At 44.3% G+C, this 18798-nt stretch overlaps 1 protein-coding gene across 1 annotated transcript in view; it reads left to right on the top strand.

The window, feature by feature from the left end:
- Window positions 1-18798, top strand: part of ADAMTS2 (ADAM metallopeptidase with thrombospondin type 1 motif, 2) — a 284941-nt gene that overhangs the window by 177561 nt on the left and 88582 nt on the right. The window contains exon 6 of the mRNA XM_005870719.2: window positions 12990-13146. Within this exon, the coding sequence (XP_005870781.1) occupies window positions 12990-13146 (157 nt within the window). The remainder of the gene's footprint in view (window positions 1-12989; window positions 13147-18798) is intronic.

The raw sequence follows: 18798 nt of genomic DNA on the forward strand, positions 1-18798 counted from the left end.
CTCATGCACTGCTGGTGGGAATGCAGACTGGTGCAGCCACTCTGGAAGACAGTATGGAGTTTCCTCAAAAAACTAAAAATGGAACTCCCATTTGACGCAGTAATCCCACTTCTAGGAATATATCCCAAGAAATCAGAAACACCAATCAGAAAGGATATATGCACCCCTATGTTCATAGCAGCACAATTCACCATAGCTAAGATTTGGAAATAGCCTAAGTGCCCATCAGCAGATGAATGGATTAAAAAACTGTGGTACATCTACACAATGAAATACTACACTGCGATAAAAAAGGAGGAATTCTTACCATTTGCAACAGCATAGATGAAACTGGAGAGCATTAAGCTAAGTGAAATAAGCCGGCCAGAGAAAGATAAATATCACATGATCTCATTTATAGAATATAATGAACAACATAAACTGATGAAGAAAAACAGATCCAGAGTCAGAGAAGCAATGATCAGACCATCAAACTTCAGAGGGAAGGTAGGGAAGGGTGGGGGTAAGGGAGAGAGATCAACCAAAGGACGTATATGCATGCATATAAGCCTAACCAATGGGCATAGACAACAGGGGAGTGAGGGCATGAGTGTGGGATGGGGGGACAATGGGGGGATAAGGACACATTTGGAATACCTTAATCAATAAAGAAATTTAAAAAAAACATAAAAGAAAATGCAATAATAATAATAATAATAATACCCAGTTGGTAGGCTGTGAGGTTTGTATGTTACTGAAAAAAAAAATAGAGAGACTTGTAAAAAGCAAACCTCTAGCATATTTAATCTAGAAACAAAAGAGAGGAAGCCAAGCTAAGTGGGTGTGTTATCATGTAACCTGCACCTGGGTGCTTTTGTGGGCAGAAGAGGAAGCACAGGAGCTATGGGCACGAGCAGCTCTGGGAGAGCTCCACCTGGCTCTTCTCCCACCTGGTCACTATGAAGCCCATTAGGGACTAGTTGGGGATGTTGTGCACACCTTCCTTCACCAGTTGACTGGCCAGGAGAGCTGCTACAGGTACTCAGCCTGGTATTAAGGCCGGTGGCCGGGTACTCTAGACACACAGATTCAGGGAAGGGAAGCCTGGGGAGGCCCATGCCTGGCAATCCAGTCCAGCCTCTATTCACAGGCAGGGGTCTTTGGAATGTCCTTCTGGACTTTCCCTTGTCCCTTGTGGAGTAGCCATCAACATGTTCCCTCTTCCCCTGATTCCTTCCTCTCCCCAGGTCTAGTCCTTCCATCCCTTCCAGCCCCAGCCTGGGGCCCCTCCCCACAACCCTCCTGTGTCTGAGGAATTCTCAGGCTTTTAGAATGAGGGATGGGCACAGTTCTATCCCCTCCCTATCTCTTTCTACCACTGGAGACAAAAAAAGGGGGAACTTGGGGTCCTGGGAGTAGAAAGGGGAGAAGAAGCATTCATTGGTGTGGGCACTGGTGGCAGATGGTGTTTCCCAGGTTGCTCCCATATTGATGTAAGAGAGAACCTGGGAATTGCATAAGGCTCCTTGCTTACCGTACTGGCATTGTGTTGGCTCTTACCCGGCTTAAAAGTGTCTGAGTCCTTCACAGTATTGGTCACTCAGCTGAACAAAGCCTCGCTATTTTAACATCTCCCTTCTGGTAGCCATCCCTTTGGTCTCTGTATGAGTCTCTTTTTGTTTGGTTTGGTTTTTTGTTGTTTTTTATATTCCATATAAATGAAACCATACAGTGTCTTTCTCTGTCTGATTTATCTCACTTAGTATAATATTGTGAGGATGTGGAGAAAAGGGAGTCCCTGTGCACTGTTGTGGGACTGCAGACTGGTGCAGCCACTGTGGAAAACAAAAGGGAAATTCCTCAAAAAACTAAAAATAGAATTACCATATGACCCAGCAATCCCACTTCTGCGTATTTATCTGGGGGCGGGGGAGACAAAAACCACTAATTTGTAAAAATATATGCACCCTGATTTGCATTTCTCCTGTGTTCAGAACTGGTAGGTGGGGGGCTGTGGCTTAGGAGAGTATGGGCACCATTGAAAGGAGGACTATGGTGGCCTGTGCTGGGACCATGGCCACAGGGATGGAGAAAGGAGGGCAGACAAAAGAGAACTTCGGGGACAAAATCAGAAAAGTGTGGGTGGTAAGTGGATGAAAGTCGAGAGGCACTGAGTCTCTGCCTTGGGCCACCAAGTAGATGGTGATGCGGACCATGAGAAACAGGGTGTGGGGAAGAAGGCAATGAGTTCAGCTGGAAATGGTTGGGTGCCATCCCAGGGGGGATGGCTAGGAGAGGCTGACATAGGGGTCTGCAGCCCTGTGTCAGAGGTGAGCGCTGTTTTCGAAGGCATTGGAGTACTATAAGGGAGGCATGCCAAGTGCGGGGAGTCTGAGAAAGCCCTGGGCACAGAAGGCACAGGCAGAACAAGCGGCCTGAATGCTCAATAGGAGCTAAGAAGGTATCTCTTGATTTTTTAAAAATCTGAAAACTAGTCACTATGAAGCCCATTAGGGACTAGTTGGGGACTTTGTGCACAGATGGTAACAGATGGTAACATGACAACCAAAATGTTTAAAGGTAGAAAAAGAATCAAATGTCTCTAAAAATGTTCTGCATAGCTCATTCTTAGATGTTCATAGATATTAACACAGGAAATAGAGGGGTTCCATGATCAATTGCTTACGTCTGAAAAATGTTTGCAAAACAAAGTAAAACAGGTATTCCTGACAGCAAAATTTCTCAGAGACTTCACTATGGAAATGTGCACGGTGAAGCTCCAAGAGCTGGATCAGCACGCAGTTTCTGAAACCTATTTCTCAACAGAACCCTTTTTCTCATATAATCAGCTTTCTACATAACTTGCTTTGGGAAATGCTGCCCTTGAGGCAGTCACAGTAAAATTGGCAGCAATAAAGAGACACATAACTTTGTTACTGATGTTCTGGAAATTCTAGACAATGTCAAATGACATGAAACCAATGTTGGAAAAGAGCAGATAAAATTACAATTATTTGCTGATAATTATGTGCCTGGAAAACCCAAAGGAATCCATTGTAAAGTTTTTAGAGTTAATAAAGGATTTTTGTGGCATGGCCAAATATAAGACAATTATACAAAAATTAGTAATTTCTGTCTGAGCCCACAATGCCCTGGTAGTAGGGGTAATAGGGAAAGAAAAGTTCCCCTTTCCATAGTAAGCAAAATATAAAATACCTAGAATTGACCTAATAAGATAGACACAGGGCCCATGGGATGAAAATTGTACATTGTTGATAGGGAAAAAATAAAAGTAAAGGAAGAGACATCTGCTGTTCCTTCCAGGAAGACTGGCAACATAGTAGAGATGTGGATTTTTTCCAGATTAATAATTGGAAATTTGATGAAATAACTAAGGTTCACCTAGAAACAGTCAAGAATGGCTGAGAAAGCCTTGAAAGCCAATCAATAAAAAGGGATTTGCTTCAAAAGCTTTGTAAAGTGAAAATATTTAAAAGCATACTGTGAGGGCTTGCCCGGGGTGGGAATGGCTGGGGGAGGAGGGGGGTCAACTGGGGAAAAAGGAGACATATGTAAAACTTCAGACAATAAAAATAAAAATAATAGTTCATTTCATACGTAGCATGTTCTTTGACCATAATGGAATCTATATATATAAAAGCCTAAGCTACCATTACCACCAAACAACCAGAATGACTGGAACGACCTGTTGACCCGTTGTTATGACATGCACTGACCACTAGGGGACAGACGCTCAATACAGGTGGTCAGTGGTCAACACTGGTAGTCAGTGGGCTCCCACTGCCAACTTCCTGCGTCCAGCCAACCTCCCGCGATCCTTTCCCTCAGCTGGCCAGCCAACCTCCTGTGGTCCCTCCCCGTATACATCCCCCTGGCCAGCAGGCCCCGATTGGCCCAGCCCCGATCAGGACTGGGGAGAGTGCCCCGACTGGCCCTAATTACCGGCCAGGCCTAGGGTCTCCACCTGTGCACGAATTTGTGCACCAGGCCTCTAGTAAAATTATAAAAAAATAACAGAAAGAAACCTAGAAATCAGCAAAGATTTAGAAATTAAATAAAGCACTTCTAAGTAATGTATTGGATTAAGAAAAAAATAAAAAGAGAAATTAAAACATGTTATAAATTGAATGAAGTAAAATTAAATTATATAAAAATTTGTGTGATACTGCTAAAGGAGTTACTGAAGGCAATTGAAGAATAAAGGGCCTATATTAGACAAGAAGATCACATTTAGACAATAAAAATAAATAAATAAAAGTATACTGTATTTGGATAAGTATTAACAGATCAATTGAATAAAATATATAGCTCTCAAAACACCCTTCATATAAATAACTTAACATGTGATAAATATAAATAGTATAGTTAAGGCTTATAAATAAATATATCATCAATATAAATTTCACATATAGTGAATTAAATATGTCATATAAATATAGGCTAAGAAAAAACAACAACTATTTAAATCATACAAACCAAGAAAGAAGTATTGGTTATCAAGGGCTTCTTAAGCATAAATACAGTAGAAGGGAATTTTAAAGAGGAGATAGCTATATTTAAGTACTTAAAATATACAACTTCTGTCAAAAAACACAATGGAAAGACAAACCTAAGCAGGAAAAATATTTGCAATATGGTGAAAATATCTTAATATATGAAGAGCTCTTCTAAATTATAGGAAAACATAATTGGCACTGGAAATAAACAGGTAGCAGAAGAAAAAATACAAGTGGCCTAAAAAGGGAAAAATACTTAACTTCACTATTAATCAAGGAAATAAGACAATTGACCATTTGAAAAGTGTTAACTGTATTAAGATTAAGAAGCGGGATTTACTGCTGTTTGGGTGAATGAGACAGTATGCTCTTTGGCCTGAGGATAAATGTGTACACATTTCTAGAAGGAACTGTGACAGTATTTGTCACTGTCCTCCAAGGTCCTTCATGATTTCATTCATTTCTCCGCCTCTATCCCAGAGCAGTTATCAGAGCTGTGGATGAAGTTTTAGCACCAAATCAGTGGTCACGTTGATTGATGCTAAAGTATAAACAACTGGGCCCTAGCTGGTTTGGCTCAGTAGATAGAGAGCATCGGCCTGTGGACTGAAGGGTCCCAGGTTCCATTCCAGTCAAGGGCACATGCCCGGGTGACGGGCTTGATCCCCCAGTGGGGGGCGTGCAGGAGACAGCCGATCAATGATTCTCTCTCATCATTGATGTTTCTATCTCTCTCCCTCTCCCTAACTCTCTGAAATTAATAAATATATGTTTTTTAAAAATAAAAATAAAGTATAAACAATTGGAAATGATCCAGATTGGCCCATGGTGGAGTCTAGTTAGGTCAGTACAGTGCATCTGTGGGAGACTAGGTGACCAGCAGGACCCATTTCAAAGTATGTTGAAGGGCACTGGGAAAGGGTTACAGCATATGGCAAGTGAGTTTGTTCATGGTTATTGTTGTTTTTTTAAAAAAGGATACAAATTACAGTGTGATCTTAATTTTACATACAAATATATTTATTGAGGGACTGGAATAAAATAAAACAGTAGGAAGTAGGTCATTGATTTTTAATTTATTTATTCTTTATTGACTTTCCTTAATTTATCATGATAAGCATGTTTCTTTTATAACAAAACAGTGTATTTTTAATTATGAAGAATAGTTTAAATTTTAAAAAAACTTTTAAAAATGGTGGAGTTCAAGTAATGCTGTTTAACTGAATGACAGCACCTCCAGTGGCAGGCCACCCGGCTCTGTCATGACCAACATTTTATTTCTCACTTGAAGGAGGACACAGAAGGGAATTCATGCTTTCTCCTGGCACCTCATCTCTGTGGAAGTTTGGGAATGGATGGGGAGGGGTTCTTCTGCCCTGCAGGCACCGTCTTACCTTTCCTGTGTCCCAGCCTGGAGACTCTGGCACCTGCATGCATGGGGAACATTTGATCAAAGTGAGGCCGCATCACCCAGGTGTGCAGGCACATCCCTCACAGCCATGGCCATGGTACTGTCCCTATGTGCTCTTCATGGGGAAGGGTTGTGCTTTCTATGGGCCACATTTGTACCCTACCCCAAGTTACCTATAGAGAGTGGGGAGGAGGGGAGTGAGCATGGACCATTTTGTCAGGGTACAGCCTACTCCCCTGGAGTTGGAGACAGTATGGGGACCTGCACGACCATGGGGCTGCCTGGAGCCCACAGCCAGCAAGGAGGTGGCCAAGGGCACTTGGGCAGTGAGATAGCTTCAGTGAGAGCAGGACCAGTACAGTGAGAAATGAGTGGGCAGAAAGGGACCAACGTCCTCCTCACCTCTCTGTCTTCCCACTGGGAGAGATTTGGAAATCTATGATGGCAAGGAGACTGAAAGGGAAAACGGGCTAGATGAATGCTTCCAGAGCTAAATCTAGACAGTGCCCACTGCACCCCAGGCAGACCTCTGCTGATGGCCTCGAAGGAATCAGAATAGAAGATGTACCAGACTGTGGGTATGCCGGCCCCATATCATCCCTGGTCTCCTCAACCTGGCCAGAAGGGACATCATGCTGCTGGCCCCTCTGCCAGCCCTGGGGATCCAGCCGGCTGACTGATCTCTTGTAGCAAAGTTCATTCCCTGCTCTGCCCACCTTCTCCTGGGCTGGCCCCATGAGGCCATGGTAGGTCCCTGGGGAAGTCTGACACCCATCAGGCCTCTTTGTCCCAGGAGATTCTAGAATGTTACAGGGCCAGACTGATGCTCTGTTCTCCTTTGCAGAGTCACTGGATTGTGAAGGAGAGGTGAAGTCCTGGGTGTGAGTCAGTTTCCTTAAGGAAGACAGGCTGCAGAAGTGCGAACAGAGGATACTAGAGTTAGGAGGTCTGCAAAAAACCCAGCCTTGACTTTTTATTAAATTCCATAAAGCCACTCCATCAAATTGCTAGAAACGTTTCTTATTGTCTGTATGTATTGTTGTGGGCTGTAACAGTTTTTGTCCACCGGCCACAGACTCCACTTTGCACAGCACCCAGGCAAGGCCCTGTGTACACGTCTCTGAGGGACCTACGTCCTGGGAAGCAGGAGGAGATGTGTCCCAAGCAGCTGCTCCAGGCGCATCCAGACTGATCCTGGGACCTACCTGCTCCCCAGGAGTGGAGCACAAGGCCCTGTGAAGTCACGAGTGAACAAGATCATTTCAGAGTGGGCACCAGGAAGGAAACAGAGCTGGTGAGGGTGACCTGGATGGAGTGGGTCACCCAGGCAGGTGCAGCCCAGCCGGGCTCTGAGGGGCTAGAGGCACAGCAATGGAGGTCTGTGAAAATGTCTTCTGTTCAGAGCAGATGCCTCCATCCTGAAAGGGTTTAAACTTGGCAAAGCCAAGGAGACTGTAGCCAGGACCCCGATGAGGAGAGGTGCCTGCACTGCATCCTCCCAAGGTCCATGGGGACTATGGGGTACTTTGAGGCTGAGACCCAGACTTGGAGCAGGAAGTGACCCAGGTGTTCAGACCATCCCATTATTCATTCCAATTCATAACAGAAACAGACCATCTCTCCCATGCCTATCCCCAGTCCAGTCCCCACTCACCCCACCCACCGGCTCCAGTGGGGATAAAATTGGTAGCACTTTTGTCTAAGACATGTTTGTCTTCCAGCTTATGAGAAGCTTATGAGTTATCTCAAGTTTTTCCTAAAACAACGTTTTTCTTCATTTCTTAAAAAAAAAAAAAGCAGAAGAAAAACATAAGCTTATTTTATACAATATGCCATCAGCCAGGGAGCAGAACATCCACACTTGAGGGTTGCATAGCAACTGCTTTTCAATTGATTTTTTGAGAAGTCACCAAAGTACTGAACTGTTCTCACTTTAAATATTTCCTAGGATGATGAAAATCAAAGCAAATGGGAACTAGAGACTTGGGGACAATCAGAGAACAACAGGTTTCCTGCCATGAAAGACCAGGTCAAGACGAACACTCGTAGGAAATTTTCAGCATTGGAGAGGAAAGGTCGAATAAATTCTTTCTGAGTCTCTTGGTGGAAGGCAAGAGAACAGAGTTCTGGGGGTGAGGACTCAGCATGCCCAGAGCCACAGTGTCCAAGGGCTCAGTGCCACTGTCCTCGTACTGTGTGTCCTGACCACCACCCGCCTGCTCTGGACCTCCTCTTCTTTACCTGTGTGAGGGGCAGTGTAGGATTTCAGAGCAACCCCAGGATAGCCCCCTGTTCTCCCCAGAGTCTGGGCCCAACCCCCAACCTGCTGGTGGCCAGCCCCTGGTCATGCCAGCCCCCTGGTGAGCTGGACCTGCCAGGGTGCAGAGAAGGATGAGGGCATGTTGCACTGGACCCTACTCTGGGAGGCCAGCTGTGGCTAAGCCTGGGAAGGGTCTTGCTGAGACCCCTGTGCTTGGCTGTCTCTGGCAATAGGCTCCCAGCCTTGGGGAAGAAGGATTTCTAAAACATGCCCTAATGACATGGAGTCCCAGCAGAGAAATGAGGAGCTCACCTTCTGGTGTCACTTGATATCTGAGCTCCCAGAGGCTGGAGCTGCAGGGAGAAGACCCCCAGCCTCAGGGGAGCCCACGCTGCCCCGGCAGGGTTGCAATGTGAATTCTGCCCATGTTGATCCTTCAGCAAGTTATCTACCACCACTGAGCCTTAGTGTCCCCAGTAAGATGAGCACATACTAGCAACTACAGCAGCAAGGAGGAGGTTCATGTGAGTTGCTGTCTGCAGAGCCCCCTTGGGGGAAGGCCCTGTCTGTCACCCCTTAGGTGACTTCATTTCCCAAAACAGCAGCTCTATGGGATAGTCACACCATCGGGCCCACCTGACAGTGAGGACTCTGGCACCAAGAGGCAGAGTGACCTGCCAGAGTCACCCATTAGCAAGCCACTTTGCTCTGGGAAGGAGGGGCCAGACACGGTTACTCCAAAGGCTGGGGAGAATGAACTCCAGGCTGCTTGTGCCTTGTTCCCCTCAAGAGTTCCTGCATGCTGGTGGTCCCCACGGAGGGCAGTTTTGCTACCCCCCAAAGGGGATGCTAATGGCATCTGATAGGTAGAGACTGGAATGCTGTTTCACACCCTAGAGTACACAGGATAGTCCCCCCAACAGAGAAGTCCTGGCCCAGCTGTCAGCAGAGCAGAGGTGGGGTAGCCTCTGCTTTCCTGAACTCAGTGAGCCCTACCTCTTACCAGGCCTGGGCTCTGTGCAAGCTGTCTCATTTCCTGTGTGTTTTAGAGGGTAGGGCCAGAGCAGTTGAAAGGCTTTGGCAGACTGAAGCCAACCCTCTAGGGCAGCGGTTCTCAACCTGTGGGTCACGACTTCTTTGGCAGTCGAACGACCCTTTCACAGGGGTCGCCTAAGACCATCCTGCAGATCAGATATTTACATTACGATTCATAACAGTAGTAACATTACAGTTATGAAGTAGCAACGAAAATAATTTTATGGTTGGGTCACAACATGAGGAACTGTATTTAAAGGGCCAGAAGGTTGAGAACCACTGCCCTATGCTGACTTTTAAAATGATAAACTGTGAAGTAGCAACGAAAATAATTTTATGGTTGGGTCACAACATGAGGAACTGTATTTAAAGGGCCAGAAGGTTGAGAACCACTGCTCTAGGGCATGAGCCTCCAGAGCTTCAGGCGACCCCTTTGGGTACACTGGCTCCTCCAGGGACTGGAATCATACCTCCATCTTTATCATCATTTTGTCATGACAGTGACAGGACAAGGAATATTTGTAGGCATTGATGGTTATGGTCAGAAGCCACTATACTCCTGCCTCTGCACTGGGTTGTACCCATTTTTCAGATGGTAAGCTCGGGACAGTGAGGTAACTTGTCTAAGAACATGAAGCAGATAAAGGATGAGCAAGTCTCACATCCCAGTGCTCTCATGCTACCCAGATGAGCCCCCACCTGTCACCTGCAGGTGCCCTGGTGAACTGCTGAACGGGCTTAGGGACTCTTAGGCAGAGCTGTCCCTGGCCTGGAGCAGGTGGGGGCAGAGACTGCAGGTTTGTCTCCATCTCCTGGACTGAAGGAGGGAAGAGCTTAAATAACTCAGCTCAGTCTGAAGCAAACAATGGAAATGTCAGAGTGCAGTGATTGCAACAGAGCATTTAGGGCAAGTCTTAATTGACTTTTCCAGTGTGGGACCCCAGAGGCTGTCTCCAGCTTCTGAAGTTCCCACTGCTGGGTGCCAACTAGGCTCAGAGCTGCAGCCCAAGCCTGGGGCTCCACTGCCAGCCCAGCCTGGCCCTGCAGTCTTAGGCAGCAGCGCCACCTTGTGACTGCCTCAGGGCTGCCCTGCCTCTCCTGTGACCCAACATCTACCCCTTTCTAGTGGTTGGGCGGGGCAAGTTAGTTCAATTGTCTGAGACATGGTTCCTCATCCTGAAAACAGGAAAATGACAGCACCTATATATTAGGACAGTTTTATGGTTTAAATTAGATGATGCATGTAAACTTGGAACCCTGTAATCAGCTCATAGTGACCCTGGTACAGGACCCCACAGCCGCCCCCAGCCCAGGATGCAGACATATCCCATCCACTGGACAGCTGTGCCTTGGCTGAGGGCTGGTGGTCTGTGAGTTCCATGATGATTCCTTGGCCACCCCCTTGCTGAGCTCACACATGGTCCCCAGCCCAGCACAAGTGGGAATAGGCTCAGTCTCACAGAGAAGCTTTCCTAGAGCCCATGTAGAGTAGAGAGGAGCAGGCAGCCAGGAGACAGAGGCCATTGGGCAGGGAGAAATGCAGCTGCCACAAGCAGATCCCTCAGCCTCTCTGTCATTTCTGAAGGAGAAATAGATGAGTCTCCTATCTTGGCTCAGAGGAGAGCCACTGCTCATATGCTGTGATACCTGGCAAGGGCACGGAATGGCAGGACCTGAGGTACCCCAGAGAGGGTGGCCCATCTGAGGGCTGCATGGGCACAAGCAGGTCGCAGAAGGATAGAAGAAGGTTGGGTCGGGGCACTATAGCCCAAGTGACCCACGTAGTTTAGACCTCCCTCCTGGGCCCCAGGCCTGCCCGGCTGCCCCCTGTCTCTGGACACCTCTGTGAGGAGCCTTTGAGGCATGTGAGAAGATCAGGAGGCGGTGTTCAGGAAGTGGGACAAGTAGGTCAAAGAAAGGTAGGGCCGGGGCTACAGGAGGCAGGATCTCATGGATTTTTGTTTGGCGGCTGCCACCAGGCTAGGCAAAGCTACTTGAGCCTTTTGAACCTCTGCTTCACTGACCTAACTTGAGTCTCAGGCCAGCTCTAAGAAGGAGTGGACAGAGCACCTGGACTGATCACCCATAAGCTGCCTCCCGAGAAGTGGGTGAGCTCCACAAAATAAAGCTCCTCCTGAGTGAGCAAGCTGGGCCCAAAAAGACCATCCCATTACTGTGTCCCTCGGCACTGCAGACCCCACACCTACCCTGCAAGTTTTCAGTCCTCCCCCCATGCCTCCCGCAAAGGCCCCATTGCCAGAAAACTTCCTTCTTGTTCTTGCACTACTCCGGTCTGTGACTTACTTCACTAGGATCCAATATAGCTTTTTATAACAGTTTCATCTCCCAGGCGCATTTGGCACTGTGCATGGGACCTGGGAACTGTTCTGCCATCTTGTAAGTCACTGACTTAGATGACACATGAGACTCCTGGCAATGACCAGCCCCTCCCTGGCCCTGGATTATTCTTTCTTCTGTGAAACATCCTGACTTATCAGCAATACCCTAGACCTCATCCACACAAGGAGAGATGTGTGGCTATGCTTGATGGACATATTTATGGGAGAAAAGAAACAGAATGCCAGCACATGTCCACCAAGGAATGCATATCACTCTACTTTACAGACAGATGTATTTAAAGAGAGATGAAGCAGCCCTGGCCAAATGGCTCACTTGGTTAGAGCTTTGTCCCAGGACGCCAAGGTTGTGGGTTTGATACATGGCCAGCGCACATATAAGAAGCAAGCAATGAATGCATAAATAAGTGGAACAACAAACCAACGTTTCTCTCTCCCTCTTCCCCTTTCTCTCTCTCTCTCTCTAAAATCAATCAACAAATCTTTTTTAAAAGAAGAGGAAAAGAACATGCCCAGGACTCTTATCTTGGAGGAAAGCACTGTGGTGATGGGAGTGTGTGGTGAAAGCAGAAACGGAAATGCCGTGAGGACTGAGAGAGCAAGGGCAGCATACTGCTTGTAGTAGCCTCCCTTCTGAGAGGCTGTGCATTTTTCTTAGGGAAGCAGTCTAGGCCAGGGGATTAAACACAGACTTTGGTTTTAGGCTTCCTGGGTTGGGATCTCAACTCTGCTTTCTAGCTGTGTGACCTGAGGGAAGTTACTTGACTTCTCCCAGCTGCAGTTTCCTCTTCTCAGGCTGACTGTGAAGCCTGAATGGCAATGCCACCGTGCAGAGTGTGGCTAGCCATGGGCACCACATAAACAGCATGTGACTGCTCTTCTCTGTGGCTCCTAAGGGAATCGGCTCTGTGCCCCTGTTCTTTATGGGGCTCCTTTGCTGTAATCTGCTACAGCTTTCCCCCTCTATTGTGTCATTTTCTGTAAATGTCTGCAAACATAGGGTTCTCTCCCCTTCTCTGGGCTGGCGCACCACATTGGAATTCCTTTCCCCCCTGCCCTGAACCCTTCCCAAGTTGTGAGTTCTTCAGGGTGCAGTCCACATGGCATTTGCCTCCTGTCCAAGGCCTGCACACAATAGGTGCCTGATAGAATGCAGGGAGCTCTGTAAATGGGGTGGGCTGAATGGACCTATCTGAGGCCCTGAAAACTCACATCTCACCTGAAAACTGCACAGTGACTTTGTGTGGAAACTTACTGGGGAGCCAAGAATGGAATCAAGTGGAAAGCAAGTCCTGAGAGGACTGGGCAGGGGCCACTGTGCCACCTGGACCAGGCCCCCAATGGAAGGGGTCTGTCAACACTATGGCCTGCCCAGCCCCCCAGTTAGTCCACAAAACACTAATCCCTCTTCCATCTCTCCTTCCCTGCAGTCCATGAGCCTTATTGAGATTGGAAACCCTTCTCAAAGCCTGGAGAATGTCTGCCGGTGGGCTTACCTCCAGCAGAAGCCGGACACAGACCACGATGAATACCATGATCACGCCATCTTCCTCACACGGCAAGACTTTGGGCCTTCAGGCATGCAAGGTGAGCTTGCTCGTACAATGGTTCAGAAAGGAAGGAGGCTGAGTATGAGCCACTGGCCCTACAGGGGTCCTGGAAGCCTTGGCCCAGCCAGGAAAGGGTGTCAGGGCAGGGAGCTGTGGCCACTTCAGCCCTAGAAGAGCGTAGGTCAGGGCTGATGAGCCCTGGCTCTCAAAAACCACCAGGGCCTCTGCCGTTTCCCCCAGGAAACCTCATGCCCAGGGAAAACATTGAAGATCAGAGATAGTGAAGTGGGCAGAGTCTAGGGCTGGCACCTGAGACATCAGATAGGATCTGAGACTGAGTTTCAGAGTTGTTGGTTGCCCCCATTTAAAAAAAAATTTGGATAAGATTTCAACCATTGCAATTTTACAGATTTTACTTTAAAATTCAAACTATGTAAAACTGACAGATCTAAAAGAAGAAATTGACAAGTGTACCATCATAATCAAAGATTTTAATGTATTTTACTTAGTAATAGAAAAACAACAGATAAGAAAATTACTAAGGATACAGAAGATTTGAATTTAAAAAGTGGACCTAGTTGATATATATAGAATACTGCACCAAACTACTTGAGAATACCCAATCTTTATGAGCACACATGAAAACAGATCCAAACAGACTATGCTGGGTCATAGGACAGTCTCAACAAAATGCAAAAGATCAAAATCACACAGAATATGTTCCCTGATGAGACTGGAAAAGAAAGATAACTTGAAAACATGTATGCCTGGAAATTAAATAATATACTCATAAATAATTCATAGTTCAAAGAAGTAATGGTAGAAATTAGAATATATTTTTAAACTGAATGGTAATGACAATCTGACAGGAATACTTGTGGATGTAACTAACACAATTATTAGATTGATGTTTGTAGCCTTAGAAATTTATTAGAAGAAAAAGGCTGAAAAATTAATCATAGAAATATCTATATCAAGAAATTTGAAAAAGAACATCAAGCTAAACTCCACAAATTATAAAGAGTTAAAATTAAAAACAATAGTGCAGTAGAGAAAATAAATAAAACCAAAATTTGCTTCTTTGAAAAAAATGGATTAAAACAGAAGAGCCTTTATCAATACTAATTTTTAAAAAGAAAAAAATTAAAATTTACTAAAATCACAAATGTAAAAGGACAGCATTATAAATTTTACTTTAAAAAGATAATGAGAAGGTATTTTGAACAGCTTTGTATCAATAAATTTGTCAATTTAGATAAAAGGTACAAATTACTTGACAAAACAAAATCTGAGAAAAAAAATAGAAAATATGAATACTCATGTCAATTAAAGATGTTAACTCCTGGATTTGATAGCTTGACCCAAGAATTCTTTATAAGTTCTAATGAAGTATCATACCAATCATATACAAACTCCCACACAATGAAAAAGAAGGTACATTGTTCCTACTTCTAGGAGGCCTGCTAACATTGAAACCAAAATCTAAGGACATTATAAGAACAAAAGTATAGGCCAGGAAGAGAAACCAAGATGGCGGCATAGGTAAACACTAGAAATTGCTGCCTCCCACAACAAATTCAAAAATACAACTAAAAGACAAAACGGACATCATCCAGAACCACAGGAAGGCTGGCTGAGTGGAAATTCTACAACTATAAGGAAAGAGAAAAGCACACTGAGACTCAGAGGACGTGCGGAAGTGCAGAGGTATGGAGGCGCATGCAGCAAGGGCTGGCAACAGAGGATGCAGTTATCTTTTTCAATCAGGAGGGAGACACAAGCTCCCGCTCTGAACTCCAGCTCCGGGCTACTCTCTGGGGACCCAGACTCATACGGGGAGAAACTGGACTGTCTGGCATCTGGCGGAACTTGAGGGCGGCTTTCTCTCAGAGGTGCTTGCAGCGATTACCGCGGGACACGGGAGGAGGGGAGCTATGGGGGGAAAAAATAGGAACAACTGTAATAATCTGAACAATAAAGATTTAATTAAAAAAAAACAATAAAAACAAAATCCCCTGAAAAAAAAAAAAGTATGGGCCAGTCTCTCTCATGAATATAGATACAAAATCTCAAACAAAATATTAGCAAATCAAATTTGGTGCTATATTTTAAAAAAGGTTGTATGTCACAATAAATTTCAATGTATTCTAGAAATGTAATGTTGTTTAACATTTGAAAATCAATCATTGTAATTTATCACATTAACAGAATAAAGGAGAAAAATTTATATGATAATCTCAATTGATCCAGAAAAAGTATTTGACAAAAATAAAGATCCATTTATGATCAAATGTCCTGTTGAATTAGGACTAGAAGAACTTTCTTAATGTGGTAATGGATATCCCCCCCCCAAAAAAAAAAATTATAATAAGCGTCATATATAATGGTGACATGTTGAAAACATTTCTCCTAGATTGAGAAAGGTCAAGAATGCCTGCTATCACCACTTTTCTTCAATGTTGTAGTGGAGGTCCAAGGCACTGAAATAAGACAATGAAAAAAATAAAAATATCAGTGTCAGAAAGGAAAAAATCACAGACTCCTATTTGAAAATGATATACTTGTGTGCATAGAAATTCCAAAAGAATATACAAATAAATTATTAAAATTATTAAGTAATTTTTATATAATCTTATCTAATAAAAGAGTATATGCAAATTGACCATCACTCCAACAAAAGATGGCCACCCCCATGTGGTCAAAGATGGCTGCCCCCATATGGACACAAGATAGCCACCACAAGATGCCCAGCAGGAGAGGGCAGTTGGGGGGGAACCAGGCCTGCAGGGGAGGGCAGTTGGGTGTGACCAGGCCAGCAGGGGAGGCCAGTTAGAGGCAATCGGGCCTGCAGGGGAGGCCAGTTAGGGGCAACTGGGCCAGCAAGGGAGGGAAGTTAAGGGTGACCGGGCCAGCAGGGGAGGGCAGTTGGAGGCGACCAGGCCTGCAGGGGAGGACAGTTGGGGGTGACCAGGCCAGTAGGGGAGGGCAGTTGGAGGCAACCAGGCTGGCAAGGGAGGGCAGTTGGGGGCGACCAGGCTGGCAAGGGAGGGCAGTTAGGGGCGACCAGGCTGGCAGGGAAGGGCAGTTAGGGGCAATCAGGCTGGAAGGGGAGCAGTTAGGCATCTATCAGGCTGGCAGGGGAGTGGTTTGGGGTTGATCAGGCTGGCAGGCAGAAGCAGTTAGGGGCAATCAAGCAGGCAGGTGAGCGGTTGGGAGCCAGCAGTCCTGGATTGTGAGAGGGATGTCCGACTGCCCGTTTAGGCCCGATCCCAGAGGGGTCCCAGATTGGAGAGGGTGCAGGCTGAGCTGAGTGACACACACCCCTGTGCACAAATTTCATGCACCGGGCCTCTAGTGTCACTATTAAAAATCAATTGAATGTCTGTATTCTAACAACAAACAAATTAAAATTTAGTACCACTTACAATAGAATAAAAAGCAGCAAATACCTAGGATTATGTCTTAAGAAAATATGTCCAAGACCTCGACCAGAAAACTGTAAGACATGTTGACAGATATTATAAAAGATTAAATCAATAAAGGGGTATACCATGCTTACACTATTAAAAATCAATTGAATGTCTGTATTCTAACAACAAACAAATTAAAATTTAGTACCACTTACAATAGAATAAAAAGCAGCAAATACCTAGGATTATGTCTTAAGAAAATATGTCCAAGACCTCGACCAGAAAACTGTAAGACATGTTGACAGATATTATAAAAGATTAAATCAATAAAGGGGTATACCATGCTTATGGATGGGGAGACTCACTATTGTACAGATACGAATTTCTCCAAATTGCTCTATAGATTGATGCTTCTGTGCTCAGTTCCAGCAGGATATTTTGAGGGTATTCAAAGGTTGATTCTTGTGTTCATACAGAAATGCAGTGGGTCAAGAACAATTGAAGAAGATGATCAAAGTACTCAATACTTATAAAAACAAAATAGTTAAAGACTAAGTTTGATGCAAGGATTGACAAATATGTCATTAGAACAGAACAGAGTGGAGAGTTGAACTTAAGCACAAACACTTGCTTTATTGCAAAGGTGGCACTGCAAGGTAGAGGAGAATGATGGTCTTTAAAACAAATGGTATTAGGTCAATTGACTATCCAAATTGGAGGAAAAATTAAGCTGACACACCTTCTTTGTATACAAACATCATATTTGTGGATATTCTAGATCTTAGTGGATTTTAGATCTACATATGAAAGGTGAAATAATAATACTTATAGAAAATAATATAGAATATCTCCATATTTTTAGAGTAAGAGAAGATTTCTTTAAAAAGAGATAAAAAGCACTAAACACAATGGAATATATAAATAGTACCACATTAACATTAAAAACTTTTGTTCATTAAAGACATCATTAAAGATACCTAGGAATAAACTTAACTAAGGAAGTAAAAGACCTGTATTCAGAAAACTACAGGACATTGAAAAAAGAGATAGAGGAAGATATAGACAAATGGAAGAATATACCGTGTTCATGGATTGATAGAAACAACATCATTAAAATGTCCATACTACCCAAAGCAATCTATAGATTCAATGCAATACCCATTAAGTTACCAATGGAATATTTCACAGACCTAGAACAAACTCTCCAAAAATTCATATGGAATAAAAAAAAAAAAAGACCCCAAATAGCCACAGCAATCTTGAGAAAGAAGAACAAAGTTGGAGGGATCACAATACCAGATATTAAGCTGTATTACAAAGCCACTGTTCTCAAAACTGCCTTGTACTGGCACAAGGACAGACATATAGACCAATGGAACAGAACAGAGATCCCAGAAATTGACCCAAGCCATTATGGCTCAATTAATATTTGACAAAGGAGGCAAGAGCATACAATGAGTCAAGACAGTCTCTTCAATAAATGGTGTTGGGAAAATTGGACACATACATGCAAAAAAAATGAAACTAGACCACCAACTTATACCATACACAAAAATAAACTCAAAATGGATAAAGGACTTAAATGTAAGATGGGAAACCATAAAATCTTAGGAGAATCCATAGGCAGCAAAATATCAGATGTATGTCATAGCGATAGCTTACTGATACAGCTCCTATGACAATGGAAACTCCTATGACAAGAAACTAAGGAGAAAATAAACAAATGGGACTACATCAAAATAAAAAGCTTCTGCACAGCAAAAGAAACAATCAAAAAAAGAACAAGGAAGCCCACTGCATGGAAAAACACATTTGCCAATGTTATAATCTCCAAAATTTATAGGTAACTCATACATCTTACCAAAACGAAGATAAACAATCCAATCAAAAAATGGGCAAAGGACTTAAATAGACATCTTGCAAAAGTTTACATACAGAAGGGCAAGAGACATATGAAAACATGCTCTAAGTCACTAATCATCCAAGAGATGCAAATCAAAATGACAATGAGATACCATCTCACACATGTCAGAATGGCTATCATCAACAAATAAACAAATGGCAAGTGCTGGTGAGGATGCAGAGAAAAAGGAACCCTCTTGCACTGCTGGTGGGAATGCAGAATGGTGCAGCCATGGTGCAAAACAGTATGGAGGTTCCTCAAAAAACTAAAAATGGAACTTCCACTTGACCCAGTAATCCCACTTCTAGGAATATATCCCAAGAAATCAGAAACACCAATCAGAAAGGACATATGCACCCCGATGTTCATAGCAGCA

The sequence above is a fragment of the Myotis brandtii genome, unplaced genomic scaffold, assembly GCF_000412655.1.
Source record: "Myotis brandtii unplaced genomic scaffold, ASM41265v1 scaffold321, whole genome shotgun sequence".
Taxonomy (NCBI): Eukaryota; Metazoa; Chordata; class Mammalia; order Chiroptera; family Vespertilionidae; genus Myotis; species Myotis brandtii.